Below are 27,348 nucleotides of genomic sequence, written 5' to 3' on the forward strand. Positions count from 1 at the left end.
CGGAGCAGGGCCCTCACCTCCTTTCTTCCCCACAAAGCTCCACATGTCCCTCCAACTGAGGGACGAGACGACCTGGCTTCCCAAGCTCTTCAGGAGGCTCTTGGCCGAGTCTTTAAGGTGGAAGGAGCCTTCATCCTGGAACGGAACAGAACACATCATGAGGCGGCACCTTCCCCTGCTCTGAACCGGCAGGATCCATCTCCCACTGCAGCCAGCAGGGTGGTCTTCCCATCACCCCCCTCTAAACCCCACTGGAGGCTCAGCCCCAGAGAGCCGCGTTTCGGAGCTGGTTGTTGGAAGGCCTCTTCCACTCACTCCCCAGCAGAGCTCGCCGATGTGCACCAGCTACAGGGAAATGCACCCCCCTGCAGATTGAGGGCGCTAAGCAGACCCACAGAGACAGTCAGAGCAGCCACACATTTCCGACTCAGGATCGTTGCCCTTGCAAAGATCAGACAGAAAGACAGACGTTGCCCCTGTGTCACAAGGGATATTAAGTTGCATTATGGATTTAAAAAAAAAAAAAAGAGTTAATCTTAATTCCTCTGGGGAACGTATCTTCCAAGCGATTTCCCACCTGAGACAGGTGATGCCACATACAGGTGTCTGTCAGAAATCAGGACATGGAACAGTTTAAATATGAGGGCCCCAAGGTGTTTTGGACATCAGCTGCAGCTTCTCTGAAACATGCGAAGGACTCTTTACAGGACAGAAAATGCACAAACCCACAACAGCCCACGGCACCGGAGTCACAGAAAACAATGGGGGAGGAAGACACCCATCCAGACGCTCTTTCCACTCACACTGGTGGGAGACAGGGGTAACCCCATTCTGCTCAACAGCGGTACTCTGGGGTCACGTTTAAGTGTTTTCAAAGAAACAAGCACCCTTGTGCTTTCTCCACGTGGGGGAGCAAGAGGGGGCTATCTGGGAGGCGCTCCCCATAAACATCTGCAAAACTCACGCACGATCCTCCTTCAAAACTCCCCTTTGCCAGGATGGCTATAAAAATAACTTGACAACGGTTCGGCTGCTGGGTGTGGGAGACCACTGCCCGTCAGGCTGACCAGTATGGCCGCATTGTTTCCCTGGGCTTCTCAGTCTATCCGTATTCAACTGATGCCTCTTGTCTTATACTTGGATTGTAAACTCCTTGGGGGCAGGGACTGTCTTTTTGTTCTGCGTTTGTACAGCACCCAGCACGCTGGGGCCCTGGCCCATCACTGGGGCTACTAGGTGTTACTGTAATACATAAGTCACATATTCCTTGGCAAATAATAAGCTGGAGGGGAATGGGGCTCGCTGTCTGGCACGTGTGTTAGAACACTCATGAGACAAGACAGCACGGAGGCAGAGCCAGTGATTTTATCTGCAGTCTCCCTCGGCGTCGGACCCACCTACCTTAATGGAGAAGATCAGGATGCGACCACGAGCGACCATGTTGAGGAAGAGGACCATGGCTTCATCTTCATGGGGTGAGTAGGTGTCAAATACTCTCTTGGCCATCACGTGACCCTGTAGATGTTCAAACACACGGCACAGCCTGCATGATGCATGTACACCGGGCCCCCGGGCATGAGCGCCACCCGAAACTCCTCACTGGAGGAAATTCAGTAAGGAGAAATGCCAAGCACTCCACTTCGGAAGGAACAATCAGTTGCACGCATACAAAATGGGAAATGACTGCCTGGGAAGGGGCACTGCAGAAAGGGATCTGGGGGTCATAATGGATCACAAGCGAAATGAGTCAATAGTGTAACACTATTGGGGTGGAGGTGGGGAAGCAAACATCATTCTGGGATGTATTAGCAGGAGCGTTGTAAGCAAGACACGAGAAGTCATTCTTCTGCTCTACTCTGTGCTGATTAGGCCTCAACTGGAGTATTGTGTCCAGTTCTAGGCACCACATTTCAGGAAAGATGGGGACAAATTGGAGAAAATCCAGAGAAGAGCAACAAAAATGATAAAAGGCCTAGAAAACACGAGCTATGAGGGAAGATTGAAAAAAATTGGGTTTGTTTAGTCTGGAGAAGAGAAGACAGAGGGGACATGATAGCAGTTTTCAAGTAAATAAAAGGTTGTTACAAGGAGGGGGAAGGGAAATTGTTCTCATTAACCTCTGAGGATAGGACAAGAAGCAATGGGCTTAAATTGCAGCAATGGAGGTTTAGGTTGGGCATTAGGAAAAACTTCCTGTCAGGGTTTTAAGCCCTGGAAGAAATTGCCTAGGGAGGTTGTGGATTCTCCGTCATTGGAAGTTTGTAAGAACAGATTGGACAAACACCGGCCAGGGATGGGCTAGTTATTAGGTCATCCTGCCCTGAGTGCAGGGGACTGGACTAGATGACCTCTCGAGGTACCTTCCAGTTCTATGATTCACCAACTTTTTACCTGCCGTAAGGATGAGCAATTGGGGGGGAGGGGGAGGAGAGGCAGAGGCTGTGGGAGGGAAGGAGGGGGGCTATGGTTCCGGTGCAGGTGGGGGCCCCCCCCACTTTTAGGGACCTTCCGTTGCCCCTGCATCCTGGCACTCTGGGAGGCCAAAAAAAATAGAGTTAAGTCTGCCCTACACGAGCCGAAGCCCAACAACGTCAATGGAATGACTCCCACTGAAGCCCATGGCCCCACCTCCAGCTACTTCCAACCAGGGCTCTCCCAAGGCATTTCCTTGGGGGCTGTAATTTCCCTAGGCTGAGGCACCCAGCTCACAGGGCTGAAGCATCCAGCTCATGGAAAGGTTCACCTGTTGTTGCCAGATGTTCCATGGCAGCTCCAGTTGAGCTGGGCTGGCAGAGGAGAAACCCACCCGCTGCTTTTAGACCCTTGCAAGAGAAGGGATTCAGAGATTTTTCTTCGGCCTGGAGAAATGCAAGACTGGCTTCACGCACGTAGCTAGCCCTCGGCGAGGGACAGCGTCACTGAGCAGGAATGCCAGACAGCCCCGCCCGAACACACGCAGGGACGATCGGTGCGATTTACCGTAGCCTGATTTAACACAATGATGTGGATCCCTCTTCCCTGCTCCCGAGCCTCATCTTCCAAGACCTGTGGGAGGGGGGAAAATGTTATTGTAGCAATCAGCCAGGCCTCCCCAGCTCTTTCCCAGGAACGCCTCCACCCCAATGGGTTTGTCACAGCTGCTCCGACCGAGGGAGAATTCACTAAGCTTCACATTCCAGCCCCTTCGCTGGTTTCTCCAATTCGCGGCAGTGGGACACCTGCTGCCATTGTACTCAGCACAAGCCATCCTCAGAAGAGAGAGAGGAATTAGACACTTAGCCTTAGTCTGACCCTGGCTCATTGAGTCAACAGGAGCTTTGTCGTTGACTTCAGTGGGAGCAGAAGCAGGCTTACACTCAGGCCATTCAATTGTTGAGTATGACAAAGGCCTTGGCTGCATTCTACTCCAGTGAGAAGCACTATGCTCCAGGAAGGGCTTCGGTCCAAGGTCTGGGTGACGGAGACCAGGTCTGTTCTGGTTCCACCCACGCTGGTTTGCCCACCCTCAGCTCACGTGGTTAATCTGCAGCCTCTCGTGCCAGCCACTCACCGTCGTCCCGTCCACAGCCACGTAGACCTTCGCCCGGCTGGAGTACACCTCGATGTCCAAGACCTTCCTGCTGCTGGTGGGGCGGCGCGGGGTCTCCAGATGCTGCACACCTTCATCTAAGGAGAGAGGTGCCCAAAGGCTCAGACCTACCTGCTGAGTTCTGGCTCAGTGCCAGGAGGACCAGCAGGTTCCCCTCAGTGGATGGGGGAGATTCCCAACCTATTAGCACAGCACATGCTCTCTTGCCACTCCCAGCAGGCTGCAGCACCTCTCTTTACAGATCTGGTGGGATGTTCAAAAACATCCTTCCGACAAGCCCAGCTGACACAGCCCCTGGCACTTGAGGGACCATGTGGCAAAGCTTGAGGACCTCCAGCTCTTTAATTCTGCCTGACAAGGGGCGGGCAGAGCCAGCTCCAACCGGCCGTCCTCAGTTGATGTCTCAGTCCAGCTCTGGGTGGACAGAAGTCCTTGTCTCCAGAACCACCTTGGCTGGCAGTCTGAAGAGAGAGAAGTCAAGGATGGATAAGATGGCCATCCATGTATTCCCAGAACACCAGACATTCCCGTACTTCTGGGAATAGCGTGGGCCCACCCTCGTCGGTGTTGTACGCACCATGTGAGCAAGGTCATGTCACGCTGCACAGAGAATGCCATTTTGAACCGCACGCCACTCCACCAGCACACCCCCACCCTCCCCGTGACTGGTTTAGTCTTGATAGCGGATGGGGACCAACCACCAGAAAGAGAGGGCTGTCTGCTCTAAAGCCAGACGAATGGCCTGCCAAAGGATGGAACAGACCCAGAATGAAGTACTATCTCTAGCAGCGTGCAGAGGGTTCGTTCAACATTAGGGCAAGGGCTGGTCAGAAGTTTTCCATCAAAAATTGTCTTTCCAGCAGAAAAAATGGGAGGTTTCAGTTACACAATCCCCCCCCCCCCAAAAAGAGTGCTTGCTTTCTGGAAATGATTTCAGTGTTTCCATCAAAACCACCAAATTCCTGAAAACTGAAATATTTCATTTTTGACACACTGCCCTAGTACCTCATGGGAGTTGGAGTCCTGTTTCCTCACCTCCCCATTCTCTTCTATGGACTGGGCTCCCCAGGCAAACTCGATGTCTAGTTGGCAGCCAGTATCAAGCAGAGTGCCCCAGGGGTCGGTTTTGTTCAACATCTTCATTAACGATCTGGATGATGGGATGGGTTGCACCCTCAGCAAGTTCGCGGATGACACTAAGCTGGGGGAAGAGGTAGATACGCTGGAGGGTAGGGATAGGGTCCAGAGTGACCTGGACAAATTGGAGGACTGGGCCAAAAGAAATCTGATGAGGTTCAACAAGGACAAGTGCAGAGTCCTGCAGTTAGGATGGAAGAATCCCATGCACTGCTACAGGCTGGGGACTGACTGGCTAAGCAGCGGTTCTGCAGAAGAGGACCTGGGGATTACAGAGGACGAGAAGCTGGATAGGAGTCAGCAGTGTGCCCTTGTTGCCAAGAAGGCTAACGGCACGTTGGGCTGCATTAGTAGGAGCATCGCCGCAGATCGAGGGAAGTGATTATTCCCCTCTATTCGGCACTGGTGAGGCCACACCTGGAGTACTGCATCCAGTTTTGGGCCCCCCGCTACAGAAGGGATGTGGACAAATTGGAGCGAGTCCAGCGGAGGGCAACAAAAATGATCAGGGGGCTGGGGCGCATGACTTAGGAGAGGCTGAGGGAACTGGGCTTATTTAGTCTGCAGAAGAGAAGAGTGAGGGGGGATTTGATAGCAGCCTTCAACTACCTGAAGGGGGTTCCAAAGAGGATGGAGCTCGGCTGTTCAGTGGGGGCAGATGACAGAACGAGGAGCAATGGTCTCAGGTTGCAGTGGGGGAGGTCTAGGTTGGATATTAGGAAACACTATTTCACCAGGAGGGTGGTGAAGCACTGGAATGGGTTACCTAGGGAGGTGGTGGAATCTCCTTCCTTAGAGGTTTTTAAGGTCAGGCGTGGCAAAGCCCTGGCTGGGACGATTTAGTTGGGAATTGGCCCTGCTTTGAGCAGGGGATTGGACTAGATACCTCCTGAGGTCTCTTCCAACCCTAATCGTCTATGATTCTACAAAACTACATCTCCCAGGATGTGCCAGGGTCAGGGGACTCCCGATGATGCAATCGCTGCCCTTCGCCATGAGGCAAGACCATGGTGCACCATGGGAGATGTAGTCCAACAAGGAGCATAGCTTATACATTAGAAGAGTGGGCGCACAGGGCACCTGAAATACAACTCCCATGAGGCACTACGGCAGCATTTCCAGCTAAAAATATTTTTGGTTTAGATTCTATTTGCCAAAAAAATTTGATTCCCCCCCATGGAAAGTTTTGCCAAAGCCTGTTTTCTAACCAGCTCTGGTACGGCATGGCCGCACGCATTGGCAGGGTGGCATGGGAATGGGCTGACTTCTGCCGCCCTGACCGGGCTCCCTCAGACTCACCATAGTCTTGGGCAGACTCCTCCTCCTCTTCGCTGGCAGCTCTTCTAGTGTCCAAGATCAGCTTAATATTCACAATCACAGTCACAAGCAGAAAGAGGACAGCACCCATCTGCAAGGCAAAGAGCTCTGGGCCAGTTACACGCCACACGACAACGTGTTAGGATAAACCACAACACTATCCTCGCAGGGGATCTCAGATATCCATGGTTTTCCCTAGCACACAGAGGAAAGGGTGGTCCAGTGGCTAGAGTGTTTGTCTAGAGCCTGGGAGTTTCAAGTCCAATTCCCAGTTCTGCCACACACTTCCTGTGCGACTTGGGCTAGTCACTTAGCCAGGCCATGCCTCAGTTTCCTCATCTGTATAATGGGGATAGCACCCCAGCCTCACAGGGGTGCATGAGGAGGGAAAAAAAAACAACCCCCCAACCACATTAGAAGAATGTGGATGTCAAGAAATTCAGCATTACACCTTAACTCCCCCTGCATTACGATCTCTGCAGCGATTCACACACCCAGATGAGCGCAGTCAGAGTTCTAGGGGGAAAGAGAGGAGTGGCAGGATTTTATTTCCTCTGCCTGCCTGGAGACAGCAATGCAGTCACTTCCATGACATTACAGAGCATTGCACGCACATGATGCCTGTGATGCTATTGTAATGAAAGACCCCGGCGTACAGCAGACCTATCAGGAGATGGAGGTTTCTATTGGAACATCAAGGGTGAGCTTTGCGTGTCAATTGCAATCCTTCCCCAGTCACCTGGGCTGAGGATACAGCAAGAGCTAGAAATGACCTTTCAGGGCTGAAATTGAGACAGAAAGGGTGGCCAGTGTCCTAACCACATAGACTGGAGCTCTGGCGATCTGAGCTCAAATCCTGGTGTTGCCGCACTCCCTGCGTGACCTCGGACAAGTTGCAGAATGACTCTCACTGCGTTAGTGCCCCTCATCTGTAAAAGGAGGAGGATACCCCTCAATTGGGGTAGGGACGGGTTTAGATGCCATGGGGGCTACATACATACATAGAGTCACCAAAGCTGGAAGTCACTAAAGTTCCTGATCGCATCCCCAGTGGAGGCAATAGCCTCATCCTCACAGCAATGGGATATAGCAACAAAAAGAGACAAGGCTCCTTCACTCTGCTACATACTCTGGTGCCCTTCATGCCAGCTCTAGTTAATATTCAGAGAGCCGTCCTGCAAAGCAGCCGGCGCAAGATTATTTACGACTGCAAGACTGGAAACTGACCGATGGAGAATGCCATTTGCTCACTGGGCACCAAAGACGTCTATCACGCACTCGGCAGATGGGGGGCAGGTCCGCACGGCCTCAGTCCAGCCCGGAGTTTTGTCATCGTCTCGTATTCGGGGGAGCAGCTCCGTTTCAATAGCTGGGTTTTAGATCCCTGTTTACTGATCGGGGAGCTTGTCTCAGCCATTCCTCTCCTATCCACTGTGCCTCGCCCCTAGTCTATGGCCGCTTGGCATCTATTAGCAACTGCCTCATTTTATCAGTGGAGCTGTGTCTAGGAGCCAGGCTATGCGGAAAGACAGCAGATAAACAAGAGCCAATTAGTTGCTTAAGCCTGTTGGATAGGAGCAATCCAGCAAGAGAAAGCCACCTTCCCAGCTACTCCTTCTGCTCCAGCTTTTCATTGAAGTACAGAGAGTTTTTCCTCTCGCCGGTGGTAGCCAGAGTTGGCAAGAGCAGGCTTGTTCCAGGGAGCTCGCTGCACAGTGCGCCAGCCCAGATTTCGTTATTAACGCCGACAGCGTCGTTACATTGGGATTGAAGAGCGCTTAGATAGTACCAGGGGCTTAAACAGCTCTGCACAGAAACGCATTCCCTTCTCGTGAAGGCTCAGACACCCCCACCCCACCCCCCTCAGGCACGTAAAGGGCTCTGTTACAGGCCATTCAGGCTGGGAGGATGCCACTCTCCTGCTGAGCGGCTGTGAGACTGCCTAGACTAGTGGCTATGCAGCAAGACAGAAGGCGCATCCAAGGATCTGAATGACTGGATTTCTGTTGCAATGCCCATGGAGCTAGAATATCAACCCCAAGGGCTACGGACCGCTGATTACAGGCCGTAATGCTTTGCTGCTTTTGGATAGCAGGGACAGACGCTGGAGCAGATCCGTACTGCCCGATGCAGGGGTAAAGGGCTCATTTAACCTGAAGAGCAGTGCCCCCTAATCAGGGTCAACAATGCACAGGTAATGGGATGGGGAAGGAGATGCACAGCGAGCAGCCAGCACTGGCTTCATGGGGCTCTGACATGGGAGAGATACAGCCAGTTTCCATCCACACCACTACAAAAGGGATTCTTAAAAAAGGTCCCACCCTGTCCAATACAATTAGAACTCAACCAGTTCATACCTGGCCATTTGTTTATCTACAAATAGAAGCAGCTGAAAAGCTTCCCAGGTGTCATATGCTGAGGAGTCTCTGTTAGACTCCCAGGCCCTGTATGTGGGTTGTTTATTAGCCAGAGCCTATCACTATAAGCTATAAATATCCTTAGCTGGTGGTGGCAGGAGTAGCTAAGGTATCGACTCAGGAGACGTGGGTTCTGTCCCTCACTGCACCACTGACTCACTGGGTGATCTCAAACAAGTCACTTCTTTTCTCTGTTCCTCAGTTTCTCCATCCGAAAAAATGGGCCCAGACCAACCGCACTGGGGACTGGCAAAGCTTCATTTTCTACGTTGGGTTTTCAACAGCTCCCATCACAGCAGCACTCAAGCACCAAACAGGCCACATCGATGTACAAAGCATAACAAAAATTCTTCTCTTCACCTCCCTCCACGTTCTAGTTCATCAGCGTTACAGTCTTGCTTTGAGATCCTCAGATGGGAGCTAACGGGCAAGGCAAGTGACTATTAATTCTTTATTAACAGGTTAACACATCCTTTAAATTTCCCCACCATGGCACGGCCTCATTCCCTTCACCGATCACTCTCCCACGGTTAAGTCCTGAGTCTCGGTAGGACACACACACAGGCTGGCCAGCAAGCTGCAGAACTGCGTGGCTTTGGACAGCTGTTTCTGAAGCAGCCGCCCCATGCCTCAGGCATGTCCACCCCCATCAGCTTGTCACTTCCAAAGGCACTCAACCAGATCTCCAGCTGGGGTCAAACTGGCTTCAATGGAGCAACACCGATTGACACCAGCTGAGAATCTGGCATTCAGCTTTCTAGAGTGCACACACATACGTGCACTTGCCAGTGCTTCATTACAGGGATTGTAAACTATTTGCTTTTGCACATGCAGAGACAGGATGGTTACAGCCCTGGCCTCGGACTTGAGAGCTCAATCTCCTGCTCTGCCACAGACTCCCTGTGCGACCCTGGGCTTAGCCTTTCAACATCCCCATTGTGGTGTCACAGCCCTTTCTTGGAAGGCAAGAGCAGACACACTGGGTCAGAGCAAGGGTCCATCTAGCCCAGTCTCCTGTCTTCCGACAGCGGCCAATGTCAGGTGCTTCAGAGAGAACAAACAGAGCAGAGAATCATCCAGTGATCCATCACCAGTGGCCCAGTCCCAGCATCTGGCAGTCAGAGGCTAGGGCAACCCAGAGCATGGGGTTGCATCCCTGACCATCTTGGCTAATAGCCATTGATGGATCTGTGCTCCATGAACTTCTCTCATTCTTTTAAGAGCTTAGTTGGGGATTGGTCCTGCTTTGAGCAGGGGGTGGGACTAGATGACCTCCTGAGCTCCCTTCCAACCCTGATATTCTATGATTCTAGTTAGACATTCGGCCTTCACAGCATCCCCTGGCAATGAGTTCCACAGGTTGCTTTTGTGTTCTGTGATGTAGTATTTCCCTTGGTTTGTCTTAAACCCGCTGCCTATTAATTTCACTGGCTGACCTCTGGTTCTTGCGTTATTTACTCCCTCACATAACACTTCACTATTCACGTTCCCCACACCAGTCATGATTTTATAGAACTCTCTCATACCACCCCCGCTTAGTCATCCCTTTTCCAAGTGGAAAAGTCCCAGTCATTTTGATCTCTCCTCATATGGAAGCTGTTCCATCCCCTAATCATTTTTGTTGCTTCTCTCGGTACCTTTTCTAATGCTAACATATCTTTTTGGACATGGGAGCATCTAGAATTACACACAGTATTAACGATGTGGGCGTACCACCGATTTATATAGTGGCATTATGATATTTACCATCTTATTACCTATCCCTTTCCTAATGTGGTTACCTTTTGGGACTGCTGCTGCACGTCGAGTGGATGTTTTCCGAGACTATCCACAGTGACTCCAAGCTCTCTTTCCTCAACAGTAAGAGCTAATTTAGACCCCATCTTTGTGTGTGTACTTGAGATCCCCCTCCCGCACTGCAAAGTGCATTACCAGGAGGATACATACAGTAATTGCAAGACGCTCGGCTACTACAGTGATGGGGCAGCTCCTGAGATACACAAAACAAACAAACCAAAACCATGTTCCGCTCTGAGCTAAGAAAGAGCTGCCCACTCCCCCGGCAGCACCGAGAACGAGAGCCTCTCTCTGGGTCGCGCAGAGGGATCGCACAACAAAAAAACTGACTGGCTCTAGTTTCCCTGGCCAAAATCACAGCAGAGAAGCCATATTAGTCGAAGCCTCGCAAGGATTTCCCTTGCCCCCTGGAAGTCAAACCCAGAGCTAGAGCTCAAAACTAGGCACCAAGCAAGCCCACCCTCTCACCTGGAAATGCTATTTAACAGTTGCTGAGCTACGCTTGTCCCAGTAATAAACAACATCTAACCACTGGTGAAGTCTATAAAAACCCCCGTTGTCTGCAGGAGAAAAATCTTTAACTGGCTGCTGGCACTTGCTGTAGCTAAAGGAGCGTTAGACTCATTCCATTCTTTATTTCAAGGGTAAAACGCAACTCAGGTGGCTTCTGACTGGACAATTTATTCTCTTCCACCATGATAGGTCACAGGGGCTGCAGCCGATTCCACCAACACAGACTCCGTAATCCATGAGCTTTGCAAGTTTATCTTCTCTAATCCCCCCCAAGCATAATTCACATTCCTCCAGAGAACTCACCTGGCATAGCCGCCTGACAGCTCTCTGATTCATCAGCTTGTACTTCCAGGCGAGGTACCAGCTCCGGTTTTTCCGCGGGACAAACTGTTTGGCTGGAGCATTGGGTTTCCATTCATCCATTATCACGGGGCGAGGAGAATGGGTGAGGGGACCAGCATGGGGCAGCTGTCAGGATCTGGTAGGCTCCGGTCCCATTCCTTGGAGGGTCCCTGCTGAAACAGGATCAGCAGATAAGAAGACCTGTGGTTGAACCAGGAAGGGATAATCTCTTCCACCCACTCCCAGCCTGACACTGGGCAGGTCAGGAAGAGAAGAGGAAGGGCAGGTGCTCCGGATCCGAGTTACCCCTAGGGCAGGAAATTGGCTGCAGGGCAGACAGATGTCACCCCGAGCCAACGTCAATGCAAAAATCAGGCCCCTAGCACCAAGAATCAGGAGTGATAATTGGCCAGCAGCGGGAGTGTCCCCAGCCCCTCTGTCAGGGCTGAGGGGCACGTGTTGTGATCCGCGATTGGCCGACAAGCAGCAGCGCTTGGCTCAAGGGAGAAAGCTCCTTGCAACCCCTGTGCCACCAGTCACAATCTGGCAGAGGCTGGCAGCGACCAAGAGCCATTTACTGACCTGTGGGGAGCAAGCGGGTGGCTTCAGTCCCGTCCCTAATGGAACAGGCGTCTGCAGCAGGGACAGCAGCATCGGAGCTGGCACGCGGCTCAGCAGGACACCCTCTGCTGTCACCCCACACTGCCCCAGACCCTAGTCCGGGCTCATTAGCTAGGGTGCGAGGATACGCTCGAGCCGTGCCATCCCGCCCCGCGCTGTTCCAGGGGATCCCTGAGAATTTCAGGGAAGCAGCCACCCCAAGCAAGGGGAGTCTTTAAACCCACCAGGGTGTCGTGCACAGCAGACAGGATCGGGGGGGGGGCACAGAAACCCACAAATCTCAGCCCCGCTTACCACGACTCGCCCCGCACGCCCAATGGGGGTGCTCCATCCGCAAGGTCACCCCCCGCCCGCTGTAATGCTAGAGGGGGGGCCGCTGCCACACGGCCCCCCAGGGCAGGGGGCCTGGCAGACAGGCTGCAGTATCTCTATGGGGCTCCGAGCAGCTGCTCTGACCGCTGGAGAAGGCGGAGGGAAGGGGAGTTTTAAATGCTAAGCGAGTTAGGCCGGGGGGTGGGACCAGCTCTGGGGGAAATCGATCAGCAGAGCCCCCCCCCCCCCATGCTTGAGAGCGGGGGGGGGGGCAGTGGGGAGGGTCTCCCCCCTGCACGCATCACTCCCCCCCACGCCCCATTCACTGAGCCCCAGCGGAAGCGGAACCCGGGTTGGCAACAGTGTCGCCGCCGAGCCGGGCTGCCCCGGCCGATCCCGGGGGCCCCTGCAGGGATCGCGGCGGGTGACGGGGCCTCCCGGCTCTGCAGCGCCCCGGGGAGCTACTCACTGTCTGGGGGGGGCTGCACCTTGCAGGCCGGGCTCCCTCCTCGGGGGCGGGCGCTGGGCGCCGCCGAGCTGCCCCCCCTGCGGCAGCCGCCGCCCCCGGTCCCCGCTGGCGGAGCAGCCGCTCGGCACAGGCTGGAAGCGACGCGCCTGTCCGCTTCCGGCGCGGGAGATGCAGCTCGCAGCCTGCTCTTAAAGGGGAAACGGGGGTGGGGTCCACTGCGGAGCCAGCGGCAGCTTCCCACGTGGGGCCAGGTCCCCCCCACTGTGCAGAGCCCCTGGGGATGGGGCTGTGCGCTGATGGGAGAGGGCCGCTGCCAACCCGCCCTCCGCCTGGGGCTCAGGCCCCTGGGCAAACCAGGCTGCCGTGCCCAGGAGCTGCAGAGAGGGACCGGGACGATTGTGGCTCGCCCCTCTCCTTGCACAGCGTCTAGGCACAGAGGCCAGCGTTACCTCCCGGAGCCAGGAAGAAAAGTCCAGTGCGGGAGCTGGGGCCTCGGGACTCAGCCTCCTCTAGCTGTGTGTCATGAGCCCTGTACTGCCCACAGAGATTTTCCTGTAGCTTGGGAATTCTGGCCGCAGCTATTGTACACGGCCCTGCTGGTATGGAAGTAGCATTATAACCCTATTTATTGTTTTATCTATTTAGCCGACGAGGCAAACTGAGGAGCAGAGGTAGTGAGTAATTGGCCGAAACTCACCCAGCAAGTCAGAGGAGGCCTCCAGCAGTGTTGCTAACTCTTCTGATATTTTTTTTCATGAATCTCAAGATATTGGGAGAGGGGAGGGGTTCTTCAAGCCCCAGCTCCTGGAGTCATGTGAGTTTGTGAAAAATCTGTTTTCATTTAAGAAAATAAAGTTTCTATCTCTTGTGGTTGCAGAATAAAGCTAGAAAATGTGAACTGAGGGCATGCTAAGGGCTCGGAAATCACAAGAAAAAAAGTACCCAACCTTTTAAATAAATCATGATTTTAAAGCAAATATTATGAATTTTTTTTTGAGGTGGGAGGGACTGACTCATGATTTTTTAATTATTTGGGGCTTGCAGTATTCCCATGTCCTCTTCTGTCTTCTTCTCTCTCAAGTGGGAAAGTCAAATCTATTTTAGATTTTTATACAGTGCCCACGTATGTGGTAACAAAGCACAGTGAAATTGATAGCAAGTAATTATTTGTATCACTGGAGAATAAAACAGAAAATATCATAACACCACTATATAAATCCATGGCATGCCCACGCCCACACCTTGGATACTGTGTGCAGTTCTGGTCACCCCATCTCAAAAAAGATATTTGAAAAGGTACAGAGAAGGGCAATGAAAATGATTAACAGGATGGAACAGCTTCCATATGAGGAGAGATTGTTCCCTTTAGAAAAGAGATGACTAAGGGGGAGATATGACAAAGGTCTATAAAATCATGAGTGGTGCAGAGAAAGTGAATAGGGAAGCGTTATTTACCCCTTCACATAACACAAGAACCAGGGGTTAGCCGATGAAATTATGAGGCAGCATGTTCAAAAACCAAACAAAAGGCAGCACTTCTTCACACACCGCACCGTCAACCTGTGGAACTCCTTGCCAGGAGATGTTGTGAAGGCCAAAAATCTAACTAGATAAGTTCATGGAAGATAAGTCCATCAATGGCTATTAGCCAAGATGGTCAGGGTCCCACCCCCATGCTCTGGGTGTCCCTAAACCCCCAACTGCCAAAAGCTAAGATGGGATGATGGGATGGCTCACCCAAAATTGCCCTGTTCTGTTAATTCCCTCTGAAGCATCTGGTGCTGGCTGCTGTCAGAAGACAGGACACTGGGCTAGATGGACCATTGGCCTGACCCAGTATGGCTGTTCTTATGAGACAGCCTCTGCCCCAAAGAGCTTGCAGTCTAAATGGACAAGACAGAATTATTATCCCCATTGCACAGCTGGGGAAACTGAGGCGCAGAGCGATGCGGTGATTTGCTGAAGGTCACACTGGGAGTCTGTTGCAGAGGCAGGAACTGTACCTAGATCCTCTGAATCCCAGACCGAAGCCTTAACCACAAACCCTCCTTCCTTGCTAAACCAGGCTTGACAGACCAGGAAAAGAACTAGCCACCTACCAGTGCAGAGTTTTCAGCTATAGGTCAAACAAAACTGTCGTAGCAAAGTGGCTACGGTAAAATGTCTGTTTAAGAGAGAGGCCATCTTATGGAGGGGTATTTCCACTGGCAATCGTACATGCTTGACCTTTCTCTGTTCTTGCATGAGAAGTGGATGATTACTCAGGGGTTAAGAGATACTCTGAGGCTATGTCTCCTCGATATAGATCCTAGCGATGTTGTTATCAGATGCCCGGTGATAAGAGAGGGCTGCCAACTGGATGCGGGTGCTTTAAATAACGGATGCATGGAGCCTTTGGGAGCTCACCGAGATCTGTGCTCTGTCTGTACTAATGAGCCATGCCAGATCGGGTGGTGCGCTCATCTGCTATGTTTAGATGGGCAACTGCTACCTTTATTTTGGGCAACTGGGGGTGGGGTTTGCAGTCACATGGGGGAAGCCAGATGTCGGGAAGGTGACGGTCACAACATAAAGACTGCCTCCCCCACCCCCTTCGGCCCTTTAATGGAGGGTAGCACTGGCATGGTGGAGATTTTGAAACCAGGACTGCGGCTGGGGAGGATCAGGGGATCCATGTTCTTTTCCATTCAAGGGGCTGACTCAGGCCCCGATCCTCCTATGGGGGGGGCACACATGGGGAGCTCGCCCAGGACAACTTGCGGGCTCACTTCTTTTGCTCGCCGGTAATTCGCTCTCCAGCGTCAAACTTTGCAGGGGAGTGAAGGAAAGAAAGTGAAATTAGACGTGTGTGAAAACTTGCTTTGCTGGCATCAGAAGCGTTCTGTGGGCTGAACCCCCCTGCTGCCGTTGTGAGGGGGCTGGTATTCCCAGCCATCCCAAGCCCTGCTCCTGAACGGGGGATCCCTGTGGTCCCCCAGAGAGCAGTTTGCAGGATCGGGGCCCTTCATCAGCCCCTCGGCTGGCTGCTCCGCACCAGGTAGCAGATACTTGACATTCCACAGTATCCTCCTACATACTGTAAGGGACACCCCCAGGCTGGGATCATCCTGCCCCCAGCATGGAGGCGGCTGCTGCACAGGAAAGTTAACCCAGTCTGGGGTTATTTTTAACCTCCCTGAATATTCCCTGTGCAGGGTAGAGCAGGGATGATATTGTCCTTGCTAACCCTTCCAGTGGATCTCACAGACAGCCTTCCATAGCACCCCTTGAAAGGAGAGGTGGTGCTATGCAGGGGAGCGAAGGAAACCTTTCCCATGGAAGGGATCTATATAAATGGCATTGACCAAGAGGCATCACCCTGGCCTAGAAGGCAGGAGCTCACTGGTTTCCAATCCCCTGCAATCACATCACAGAGGTTCCAGGGAGGCAGTGCGGCCTAGCAGATAATCCCTGGGACTGTGGGATTCTACCACAGACTGCCCGTGTGACTTTGGGCAAGGTGCCTCCCCTTTCTGTGCCTCAGTTTCCCCATCTGTAAAATGGGGATAACGTTACTGGCCTTGTTTGCAAAGTGCTTGGGGCTCTATGGATGAAGAGTGCTAGATAGTCTCTCTGAGGTGCCACTGACTGGTAGATCTAGACAACAATCTGCATGTTAAACCCTTTGTCGATGCAATTCACTCAGTGCCTGGGTTGAGACCTGAACCCGTGACTGGCCCATTGGCACTAATATCTAGACGACAGACCTTCATGCTCCCCTGTCAAATGTCTCCAGAGCCACTGAACAAGCTGGCACAGGCAGGTAGCTGAGTGTGCCTGCAGCTCCCGCATAGAGCTGACCCGCTAGGCTGCTGAATGGACCAGGCAGAGCACAGCTGTGCTCACAGTATCCTTGGAGCTGCGACGTGGCAGCAGCGCAGCTGGAAGATCTGGCAGCCGGAGAGTTATGGCTCACAGATGTTGCAAAATCCTTCGGCTCCTGTGGTGCTCAGAGGGACGATGGCTGATGACGGGGGAAGCCTCCATTGTTCTCGGTGGAAGGATGGGTGGTAGAGGGGGAATTTGGCATTGTTCTCAATAGAGGGTGGGGCTGGATTCTCCACTGTTCTCCGTGGGAGCTGCTTGGCGCTCAGCACATCTGCTCCCCTCTGCTGTGGGATCTGAAATGGTCGCTGATTCGCAGCCAGTGTCCTGCTGCTCGCATGCTTTGCATGTGCCTCCACCTTATCAGATGGGTGTCAGGGCCCCAGGCTGTTTGGCAGAAGCTGCCGGCACCCAGAGATCCAGCTACGTACCAGCCTTGACTCCTAGATCAGCAGAGCAGGGAAACCCCTAAGGCACCGGGCATGGTCCAGCAGCATAGCTCCCTCCTCATCACTGAAGGGAACAGAGCTGATGTGAAGTGGACCCTGCAGGCCATCCAAGCTCTGCCTGATCGCCTCAGACGGGAGGTGCCACTCATTTCCAGCAGCTTCCCTTGCTTGGGACCCTGAAAAGCCTAAGGCTGCTGCTGGAGGGGGGATGTCTTTCTCCTTCAGCCCAGCTCCCTTCCACCAGGCTGCACGTTGCCTCGAGACGGTCAAGGCCTCTGAACTGCAGGGAAAGAAGAGCAGGGACCCGTCACGAGCAGCAGTGAGGGCTGCCTGGCCGGAAGGACTGATTGCATCGTCGCACCGCTAGGGGCCAGTGCAGGCTTTCTCACAGGTTACAGCCTTCTAAGGTTTGCCAGGACTTTCCCACAGCCCTGGGGCCCCTGCTTGCCTGGGGTTTGGATCCCAGTGGCCCAGCCTGGGGTTTCCAATCCCCTCCTCCCTGGGACATGGGGGCGTTAAATACGGGACATTGTTAGACTGTCATTGCTGCCATCCTAACAGTCTCTCCTCTAAGCCATTTGTGGTGGAGTCACTCCTCCCTCGTGCACAGACTGTCCCCTGGGGAGGCTGGTGCTTGCTCTGCCTGTCCCAGAGCTGGGGTGGAGGCCAGGGGACAGGATAACTGATAACTTCTAGGATTCTGCACAATTCAATAGCGAGTTGGGAACACCTGGGACACTGTCTGCCTTGGTTTTTCTGCATAGGTCAGTAAGGTTTCTGCGGCAGCCAGCTAGTTTTTACAGCTGCCTATATAACAACCTCTCTGTGTGAGCCACCAGCAGGGCCTCCACTCAGGGGCTGCAGCACGGGCTTCTCCCACTTGAGCTGAAGGAAGAGCTCCATTAGCCCTGCTGGTTGTAGTAGGCTGTTATCCTCTAGTGGACGCACGCTCGGCCAGTGTTACACCTACAGCACCTTGTCTCCCACTCCAGGAGCTGGCGAGTGGGTGTCAATGGGAGACCCATCTCCCTCTCTCATCCTCCGTCCCTCAGGGCAGCCCAGCCTGTGTCCATATCAAGACATAGGCCACACACAGGATCCTTGGCAGCAGCCAGCCGGCTGAGCTTACCTTTTCACGGTGCCAGGGAGTAGAGGAGTGGCAGGGCAGAGCTGGGCAGGTCCTCCTTCGACTCCCCTCTCTGCTCAGAGCTGGCCTGAAGTCAAGCTGGGCCCCTTCAGCAGCTTAGCCGAACCGGCCTCACACTAGCTAGATTAGCAGCAGGCTGACTCCACCGAACAGCCACAGGGGGAGCCTGGCTGCATCCAGGCTGCTGTGCTAATTAAGTGTCCTGGCTATTAAAGTAAATGTCACACAGAAGGGGAAGCAGGCTGCAGCCGTTATCCGCTCAGCCCTGCAAGTCCAGCTGTGGATCTGGGATCAAACGGCTCCAGCGTGTGCTGGAGTGGAGAGCTCTGAGTGAAATACAGCCCAGGCTCCAGAAGCTGTGCCGCTGACTTGAAGGTATAAGTTGTCCCCAAATCTGAAATGGTTGTGGGTGAGGACAAAGCTCAGGATAGTGGCCTGTGGAATGTGGTGGTGGAGAGCTGTCTGGCAGCTTCCTGTTCATAATCTGACCTGTTCGTGATGATTACAACCCCTTTGATTATAATGTCCGAGAATTCTCCCTGTCTTGGTATTGACACCTCCTCATCAGTTATTGGGAGTGGACCACATCCACCCTAACTGAACTGGCCTTCTCAACACTGGGTCTCCACTTGTAAGGTAATTTCCTTTTCTTCACGTACCAGTATATTTATACCTGTACATCTAATTTTCACTCCATGCATCTGAGGAAGTGGGTTTTTTACCCACAAAAGCTTATGCCCAAATAAATCTGTTAGTCTTTAAGGTGCCACCGGACTCCTTGTTGTTTTTGTGGATACAGACTAACATGGCTACCCCCTGATACTTGTAAACTCTTTGGATAAGTAACTGTCTTGTATGGTGCCTGATCTTGGCTGGGCCTTCCAGGTGCTACTGTAATACACATCATAGCAAAATATTCTTTCCTCTGCCACTGACTCACTGTGTGGCCTTGGGTGAGTCACTTAGGCCCAGGTTTTCAAAACAGCCCAGCTTCCATGTTGGCACTACAGTAAGTGACCAGATGTTCAGAAGAGCGCTGCACTTTGGTCACTGAACAAGAAATCTGGCTCTTGTACCTGTGCCTCAGTTTCCCTATAAGTGACATGGACCGAGAATGACCTATAAAGCATGCTATATGAGTGCTAGGCCTCATGAACTACTATGATGGCTTTATTATATCTGTCATGCCTTGGAATGGTCCCCTCCACATTCCTTAATAGGACTGTGGAGCAACCGAAATAGAGACAGCTCCTGAGAACTGCATCCCAGGATTCACCCCGGACTCAGCAGTGAGATGGGACCCCTACTAGAGTGTTTAGCCTATTCTACGCAGAGTTGGAGCAAGGCTCCTAAATCAGTGGCCTGGTTTTCAAAAGTGAAGAGCAACCACCAGCTCCCATTGGCTTCATGGGTGCTCAGTGCCTCGGAGAATCAGTGCCCCAATGACGCAGTCCAGGGCCCCCAAAATTAAGTTGACCATTTTTGAAAACATGCTTGTTAGTGATTTGGCCAAGCTCACACAGTAAACCTAAGCCTGAGGCAGAAACAAAGAGACTGAAATTTCATGCTCAATCCATGACACCAGGCTAGATGCCAAAATTCTGCCTATCGATAATCCAGTCTTAATGCTTTGATCTAGATCATTTCTCAGTGGAGGGGGTTGGAAACCAGCCATTCACTGACCAGGAGAGCAGGTCACAAGCCAGTACTTCTCTTCCTCCAGAAATTCTGACAAAAATTTCATTCCAAATTGGAACATTAAGCTGAAATTTCAAAATTTCCCTGCGGAACAAAAATTCCAACTCAGAGCCATCTAAACCTTTCATTTTGATCGTGTGGAGACATTTCCTTTTGGCTTTTTATATTATATTCAAGTATGAAACATCACATATTTGATATACAATCGTAAATATAATTTAAGGTTAAAATGACTAGTTTAGTGTCATGCAAAAGTCTAAATGACATTAATTGAAATGAGAAAGTCTAAATCTTTTGACTCTTTCTGTTGAAAATGTAATCAAAATCAACACGTTCCCGCAAAATGCATCAATTTTGATGAAACTGCATTTTTGGATGGAAAACTGTTTCATCAAAAAAAAACCCACAAAAATTCGGCCAGGTCTGAGAGTCAGGATTTGGAGAAGGCTCCTCTGTTACAAACAGTAATAAGTGTCAACAAAGAATGAAAACGCACATTAGATAGATAGCTGAGGGCTCATGAGCACAGAATCACCGATATCCCAGCAGCGCTGCGATGCCAAGTGCTCCAGCAGACCCGTAGCTAGCTGCTCCATACACACTGGGTCCAGTACTCAGCTGGTGTCATTTGGCATGGCGCCACTGAAGTCAATGGAGTGACGCTGATTGGCACCAGCTGAAGATCTAAGATCAACAGCTGAGAAAGTAGCCCGAGGTGGGACAAGTATGTACCTGGCTTCCAGAGATGATGCTCATGGCCAGGCAGTCTGTGAAATCTCCAGCGCTCTGGGGGAAGGGAAAAGGAAGAAAGGGTTCTCTTGTGACCTGGAGCTGCCAGCTGTGGTCGACACCCTTGCAGGGGGCGGACTAGCTAATCCCTGGGGTGCCCCACTGGTGCTATGGGTACAGGTGTGGCTGTTAACATCTCTAGAGATCTAGGTCACACACATCTCTGCCTGATGGAATCTTGTTAGTGCAGAGTCATTTTAGAAACAGAGACACCTCTAAGGACAACTTCCCTCCCTCCCGACAACAGCACACGCAAGAGCAAAGACCAGGGCAAACCCTCTGTTGCCGTTCAGTCATCGGTGGGTAGCCCATTTGCCAGGCTGTGGTGTTACTGCGTTTTCTCCTACCCACCTTTCATACACTGAGTGAGGCAGAAGGGGATAGTGGTTAGAGCTCAGGGCTTCGCAGCTCTGCCAGTGACTTTCAGTGCAACCTTGGGCAGCTCCCAAACGGGCTGATTCTGCGCAGGCCTCAACTTCCATTAAAGCAAAGAGCATTGAAGTGGCTCTACCCCTCGGAGGATCAGGCGCGACACCCCCTGCAAATCTCCATGCCTCAGTTTCCCCATCTGTAAGGTTGGCTGAATGGCCCCTCCCTGTTGGAAGGCTAAATTCCCATGAGGTTGTAAAGCACTCGGAGAGCTGCGCATGTCAGAAGCCACAGAAGTTCAAAGTATGATTATCAGAATCTCTTTACGGGGGCATAAGTGACAGCAGGCCGGCCTGGCTGACACTGATCAGCTGTTGCGGTTACGTAGGTTGGCTGGGGAAAGTGGAGCTGGCTTTTGTCTGATGGATCCAGAAAAGGGGGGTAGGGTAGCTGCTAATGGGAAGCAGGCTGTGTAGCTGTCCAGAACTTCCTCCCTGGCTGGAGTTAAACTGTTAAGCAAGAGGGGAAAGAGAGCTGAATAATCAGAACTGCATTCCTCGTAACTCGGAGACATCTTAACGACCTGGGGTCATCTAAGCAGCCTGGAAGGGATGCCAGGTTCAGAGGCAAAGCTGTGCTGCCGGAGGCCCAGAGATGAGTCAGTGAAGAAGGACTCCCAGCTGAGACAGGCTTAGCAGGGCTCCTGCTGGCTCAGTGAGGGGGCGGAAGGGAGCGATCTTGTAGAACGGCCGCCTGTGAGCCCACACAAGAGGTCTGTATTTCATACACAACACACGTTCATGTCCACACACGTGCACACACAGGGTGAGCAGCCCCCCGCCAGCGTTCTATTAAACATCGGAGTCTTCTCTAGCGCCTGGCCGCCAGCCGACAAACACACATCATTCCTGTGGGTGTTGAACTCCAGTCCTTCAGAGTCACCCCCTCCGTGACCCAATGGCATTCCCCGTGAATTAGCAATGACACCAAGTGATCCGTGAGGCCGACCCCTTCCCCGTGGAGGCCTCCATTGAGGAAGGAAATGTTAACAACAAGGGACTGGGAATCAGGAATGCTGTGTCCTAATCCCTGTCTTGGCATTAAACTGCAGTGTGGTCTTGGTTAAATCATGTATTCTATCAGTGCCTCAGTTTCCCCATCATAAAATGGGGATAATGATCCTGTCTTTGCCACCCAGGACTTTTGTTAAAACGAATGCTTGTAAAGTCTTTATGTGTCCCACACTTGGAGCGCGTGGGTATTTGTCTCCCTCTAGTGTTCCATGTACAAGGATAAGAGTCTACTACTGCTACCAGAGTTTCCTTTAGCTCAAGCAGTAGATGCTCATGCTCTGGAGGCCCAGAGTGGGTTAGACATTAAGACCCCCCAGGTGCTGTGTAAATGTAAATTATTAGTGAATTATTATTATGCAAATATTATTATTATTCTCACACAAAGTGGAATTAGACTGTGGAACTCATTGCCACAGGATGTTGTTGAGGCCAAACATTTAGGAAGACTGGAAAAGAGATTGGATATTTGTACAGCTAACAAGAATATCTAGAGTTATAGCAGTTAATGTTCACAAATTTTGGAAGGGATATAAAGCCTCAGGCTGGGTTTAATCCAATCTTTAACTGTAAGGGATTAGGATGATAATGAATGTGTGTGGTGAGGGAGAACCCATGGTAGGGTTCTTAAACCTTTCTCTGAAGCATCCAGTGCTGGTCGCTGTCAGGGAGACAAGATACTGGGCCAGATGAACCATGGGCAGATGCACTCTGCCAGTTCCTATGTGGGAAGACATTTTTACCTCTTGAAAGGAGACAGTCCCAAGATCAGCAGTTACCTGCCAGGCTGGCCTCCTCGCTCTGCTAAGGCTGAGCGATAAAAATAATAATAATGAAGAATCATAGAGAGAGACGAGCTGATCAGAACTTCCTCCGCATCAAAAGAGAATCCTGGGAATGGGCGGCAGCTGAATCCTTCAGGAAGCGGCACGTCCCTGGGACTTCAGTGCTACACCGTTCTGGTGCTGCAGTGGGTGATGCGAGCCAACTTGCTGCACTGGCTCTGCTTTGTAACACTTCAGTGGGAAGCCAAGGAGCGCAGCTTGCAGAACCGGCTTAGTTCTGGGAAGGGCTGCCAGCTAAGCCGGCGCCTTCAGACGTGATACTATCTTGTAACTGCATCGAGGCTGAGGATGATGTGAAATGCCTGATTTTTCACCTGGGAAGCTCAATATTGTGATTCAGGCTGTCAGGTTTTTAAGCAAATTGTTTCAGCACTCGTGACAGGCCCTGGAGACCAAGATCCGTTTGGTATCTCCAGCCTGGGGATCAGCAGCACAAGACCCCTCGCACTGCCTGTGCCAAGAGCAGATGCCACCCTTCATGCTGCCAATCAGAGTGCCAACTCAGACTCCCTCCTCCTGTACGTCATGCCCCTCACTGACCTCCCAGCCCCCTGCCAAATTTCCAGCATTGAGCCCTGACAGTTCACTCCAACTGCAGCCCCGTGTAGTATAGAGTTTCAGTCACTTGTCACCTGCCTCAAACCAATTTGCTTTTCATTCTGCTAAGAATAAAGAATGCTTTTTTTATACAGTGGACAATTAACCTGTGGAACTCAGCGCCACATGATATTACAGAGGCAATTAAGGAGAGAAATAGAATCTGCAGGTTCATTAGCTACTATCAGAATAAAAAGGGCTGTCTATACTCCAACCTCGTGATAGAAGGTCTGATCCAATCACTCCCATTAAGGTCATTAGCAAGACTCCCATGTACTTCAGTCCCATAAACTGTTCTCCATCTAGGAACAAGAAGAAATATTCCCTAGATCTAGAATATTGTATATTAAGTACAGTGCCTAGGTTCATGCCGGGGCTCATAGGCAAATACAAATACATGATCGTCTGAATTGCATGTAGCAGTTTTGTACCTACCCCCAAAGTACCCAACATTGTTTATTATTATTTATCACTTGTATTAAGGTAGCACGTAGAGGCTCTAACCAAGCTAAAGGTGTGGGGTTAGGTGCTGTACAAACGCACAGCGAGAGGCAGTCCCTGCTCCAAACAGACAAGACAGACGAAGGTGGGAGGAGAAACTGAGGCAGAGAGCGGGGAAAAGACGTGCCCAAGGTCACACAGGAGTCTGGAGGCTGAATGGGGAGCAGTCCTCAGGTCTGCTGAGTTCAAGCCCACTCTGCCTCAGGCAGGGCTGCTGTGCCAGATGGTCCAGGGGTCTAGTGTACTTCCTGCCTGGCAATTCCCACCTACCAAAGAGACTCATTTGAATATCATTTTTCTGGGGATTACAGTCACGGCAGAGCCCTGCTCTGTTGTATCCTTCCACAGCAGCGCTTGCTGTGCACGTCCTCTGGGTTCAGTGAGCTGTTTCAAGTTCTGAAGCACACATGGCATTCTTGGAGGCTAATTTTAGACTCGTTAGTGTCCCAGGCTGACATGGAGGGCGGGGGCAGTATTACAGAGGCAGCTATGCTGCCTCAGCCCAGTGGGTTTTTTTAATGCATATAAATCAAGACACAAATTGCAGGCGAGGTTCAAAATGAAAACTGTTAAACCCCTTAGGCCTCAAGAAGGCTAAGGACTTAGTCACAGCAATCGACTACAGGCCAGCCACAAAGGCCTCCCGGCTCCTCGCCCAAGGATCGGTTGATCCCATGAACTTGGAGGCCAATCCTGCACCAACTGGACTCTATGGCAAAACTCCCATGGATGTAAATGGTCCAGGATTGTGGTTGCCTTACACTAAAGCCACAGGGATGATGTTGGCACTTATTTAGCACCGCCTGTCAGAGGATCTCAGCAGGCTTTGCAAATAGCAGGTAGGTAGTTCTCATGGGACATCGGTGAGGGAGGTCAGTCCTGTTCTCGCCATGGAACATATGGGGAAACTGAGTCACCGAAAGAGGCGTGGCTTGCCCAACATCACACAGGAGATCTGGAACAGATTTCGGACTAAAGCTCACAATCTCCTCACACCCAGGCCTGTACTGTAACCTCAGGACCATCCTTCCTCCATCCGGATGGGGCCTTTTGTCCAAATAACCATGCTCAGGAGTTCCCTAGGACTTGACAGCTTCAAATCTCTGCTGGAATATTCACTACTGAATCCCAAAGCACCTTTACAAATAGCTAGAGAAGCTCTTCTCAGGGTTCGCTTTGGCACTGGATTTCAGTGTTATTCTGGGGCGGATGCTTATCAGCCCAGAGCAACAGAGTGTAGGACAGGAGAGGTGACTATTAGGGAGTATTAGTTTGGCAGAATCAATACGATGCTTAGGTAGCATGGTGAAGGGGGGCCTTAGAAATACCCTTCAGGTTTTGGAATGGGATTAGCTGCCTGGAGTTTTGGCACAGGCTAACAGCTCCCCTTACTGTTTGGAAAAGCATCACCAGCCAGATAGAGAGAGCATCTATCTGTCCAATCTATGCTATTTCATAGATTCATTCATTGGCTTTAAGGTGAGAAAGGACCATTGTGACCATCTACTCTGACCTCTTGTATAAGACAGGCCAGAGAACTTCATCCAGCGCTTGCAGCATCAAGCCCAAATTGTTTGATTGAGTTAGAACACGTATTTTAGCAAGACACCTGGTCTTGATTTAAAGATCTGAAGGGATGGAGCATCCAGTACACCCCTAGGTGAGTTGTTCCAATGGTTAATTACCCTCCCTGTTAATAATTATTGCTAATTATTTGTCTAGCTTCAGTTTCCAGCCATTGGATTGTCTTATGCCTTTTTCTGCTAGATAGAGAGAGTGTCTCCTCTCAGAAATCTCTTCCCCATGTTGCCTTTTGAAGGGATCTATCACAGCTGCTAAGCACCAAAGCATGTCCCAGGGGGTTCAATGCACGCCAGGCCATTTTTTGCCTTTTCTATTCTGTTTGGGGTTTTATTTTCTGTCTGCTCCTGGAATCCTGTGAGCAGCAACAACATTGTCTGGGAAAAGCCTCATCCAAAATGTGGGATCTGGACACCATCTGATCACCTATGGTGAGACATTCCAAACCTGGAGTTCCAACACCAAGGAGGGACTTCTAAGCTCTACCCCAGCTCTGACACTGGTCTGCAGGGCGACCTTGGGCAAGGCACTTACATCACCATGGATTTATCCTTACAACACCCCTGTGCTGAAGGGAAGTGAGATTATCCCCACTGTACAGGGGGAACCAGGAGAGACTAAGGCCCAGCTCTTCAAATCAACCTACATACCTTGGACCTTAGGTCAGGCCAGGCATGTAAGGACTGCTACTGGTAAACGTAACCCAGCACAATCTGCCAGGGGTCGGGCGTGGGGTTACTAATCCAGGAACCCCACCGCTGAGCAGGTGTGGGGCACTGGAATGAACAACAACATCCACACAGGCGTAACTCCAGCTGGCACTGACGCTGTGCAGCTGGTTCTGGGCTGAACAAAGGCTGCGGAGAAAGCTCTGCCCTCTGGCATCTCCTGCAGCTGGGCTGGCTTCCAAATGGGGACCTTGGTACTGCCAAGGGGGGGGGTCTTTATGTCCTAAGGGGAGCCTCTGTCTCGCTTTTTCCCCACTTAGGTGTATGTGCTGAAAGTTCAGGTACGACCGCCCGTCGCCTTGTTCAAGATGGAGACGCTGCAGCATGACATGGTAATGGAGGCGCAGTGGCACTCACACCATTGCCTTTTGAGACGACAGCGGCCAGCCCAATAACTGCGAGGACCTGCGCCTACAGAGCTTGCGTAGGTCACCCAGGAAGCTGGTGATAGAACAGGGACTTGACCCCAGGTCTGCCAAGCACTCGGCGAATGCCCTGGCCATTGGCCCAGCCTTCCTCTGGCGGGCAAACTGGGGTACTGGGACAATTTGCATAGTGGGGGTGCCGAGAGCCACTGAACCAAACTGTAAACCCTGTAGATGATGGAAACCACTTCAAGCCAGCCAGGGGGTGCAGCAGCCCCCCTAGTTCCAGCCCCAAGGCACACAAATACCCCAGGAGACCAGGGCTAACAGACCTGATCTTTGTGAAGCCTTCCCGGCCCCGAGGATAAAGAGGTGCCCTCTCTGAGGTGCCCCCATCCTTTAGCTTTCCCTCCATCCCCCACTGCGCCAAGGATTGGTCTGCAGCGGGCTCCGCCCCGCCCCCTCTTTTCTCTTGCTCTCCACTCGGAGAAATACGGCAGCTGCGCCTGCACACGGTGCCTTACGGCCGCGGGCGTGTAGCGAGCCCTCCGCAGCGGCCGGGCCGGTTGCAGTCGGGCAGGTGGAAGAGGCGAGGCCGGGGCTGGCTCTGCCCGGGGGCGGGGGGTCGCGGGGAGCCCGGCTGCAGGGCCCGCGCCTGCCTTTGCACCCCCAGTGTGTGGGGGGGGATCCTGCGTGGGGCGGGTGCTGCATTAGAGCCGCCCCAGCCGTCGGGGGCCAGGAGCTGGAGGGAGCCCCAAGGGCGGGGGGTCCCGGGCTCGCCCCCCGGGGGCTGCCCCGCTGCTGAGCCCGGGGCCTGGGGGGGCCGAGGGG

At 52.1% G+C, this 27,348-nt stretch overlaps 1 protein-coding gene across 4 annotated transcripts in view; it reads right to left on the reverse strand.

Moving 5' to 3' along the window:
- POMGNT1 (protein O-linked mannose N-acetylglucosaminyltransferase 1 (beta 1,2-)) overlaps nt 1-12,663 on the reverse strand; it is a 31,777-nt gene extending 19,114 nt beyond the window's left edge. Inside the window, exons 1-7 of one of the 4 annotated variants that reach the window (XM_045027602.1) lie at nt 12,515-12,663; nt 11,074-11,282; nt 6,026-6,134; nt 3,551-3,666; nt 2,980-3,045; nt 1,402-1,515; nt 18-135 (exon numbers count right to left, since the gene is read on the reverse strand). In XM_045027602.1, the coding sequence (XP_044883537.1) occupies nt 18-135; nt 1,402-1,515; nt 2,980-3,045; nt 3,551-3,666; nt 6,026-6,134; nt 11,074-11,193 (643 nt within the window). In that variant the 5' untranslated portion in view covers nt 11,194-11,282; nt 12,515-12,663. Of the gene's footprint in view, nt 1-17; nt 136-1,401; nt 1,516-2,979; nt 3,046-3,550; nt 3,667-4,594; nt 4,750-6,025; nt 6,135-11,073; nt 11,286-12,514 lie in introns of those variants that run through there. The other 3 variants (XM_045027603.1, XM_045027605.1, XM_045027604.1) reach the window with 3 other exon arrangements.
- Between the last annotated feature and the right edge of the window lie 14,685 nt (nt 12,664-27,348).

The sequence above is a fragment of the Mauremys mutica genome, chromosome 8 (assembly GCF_020497125.1).
Source record: "Mauremys mutica isolate MM-2020 ecotype Southern chromosome 8, ASM2049712v1, whole genome shotgun sequence".
Taxonomy (NCBI): domain Eukaryota; kingdom Metazoa; phylum Chordata; order Testudines; family Geoemydidae; genus Mauremys; species Mauremys mutica.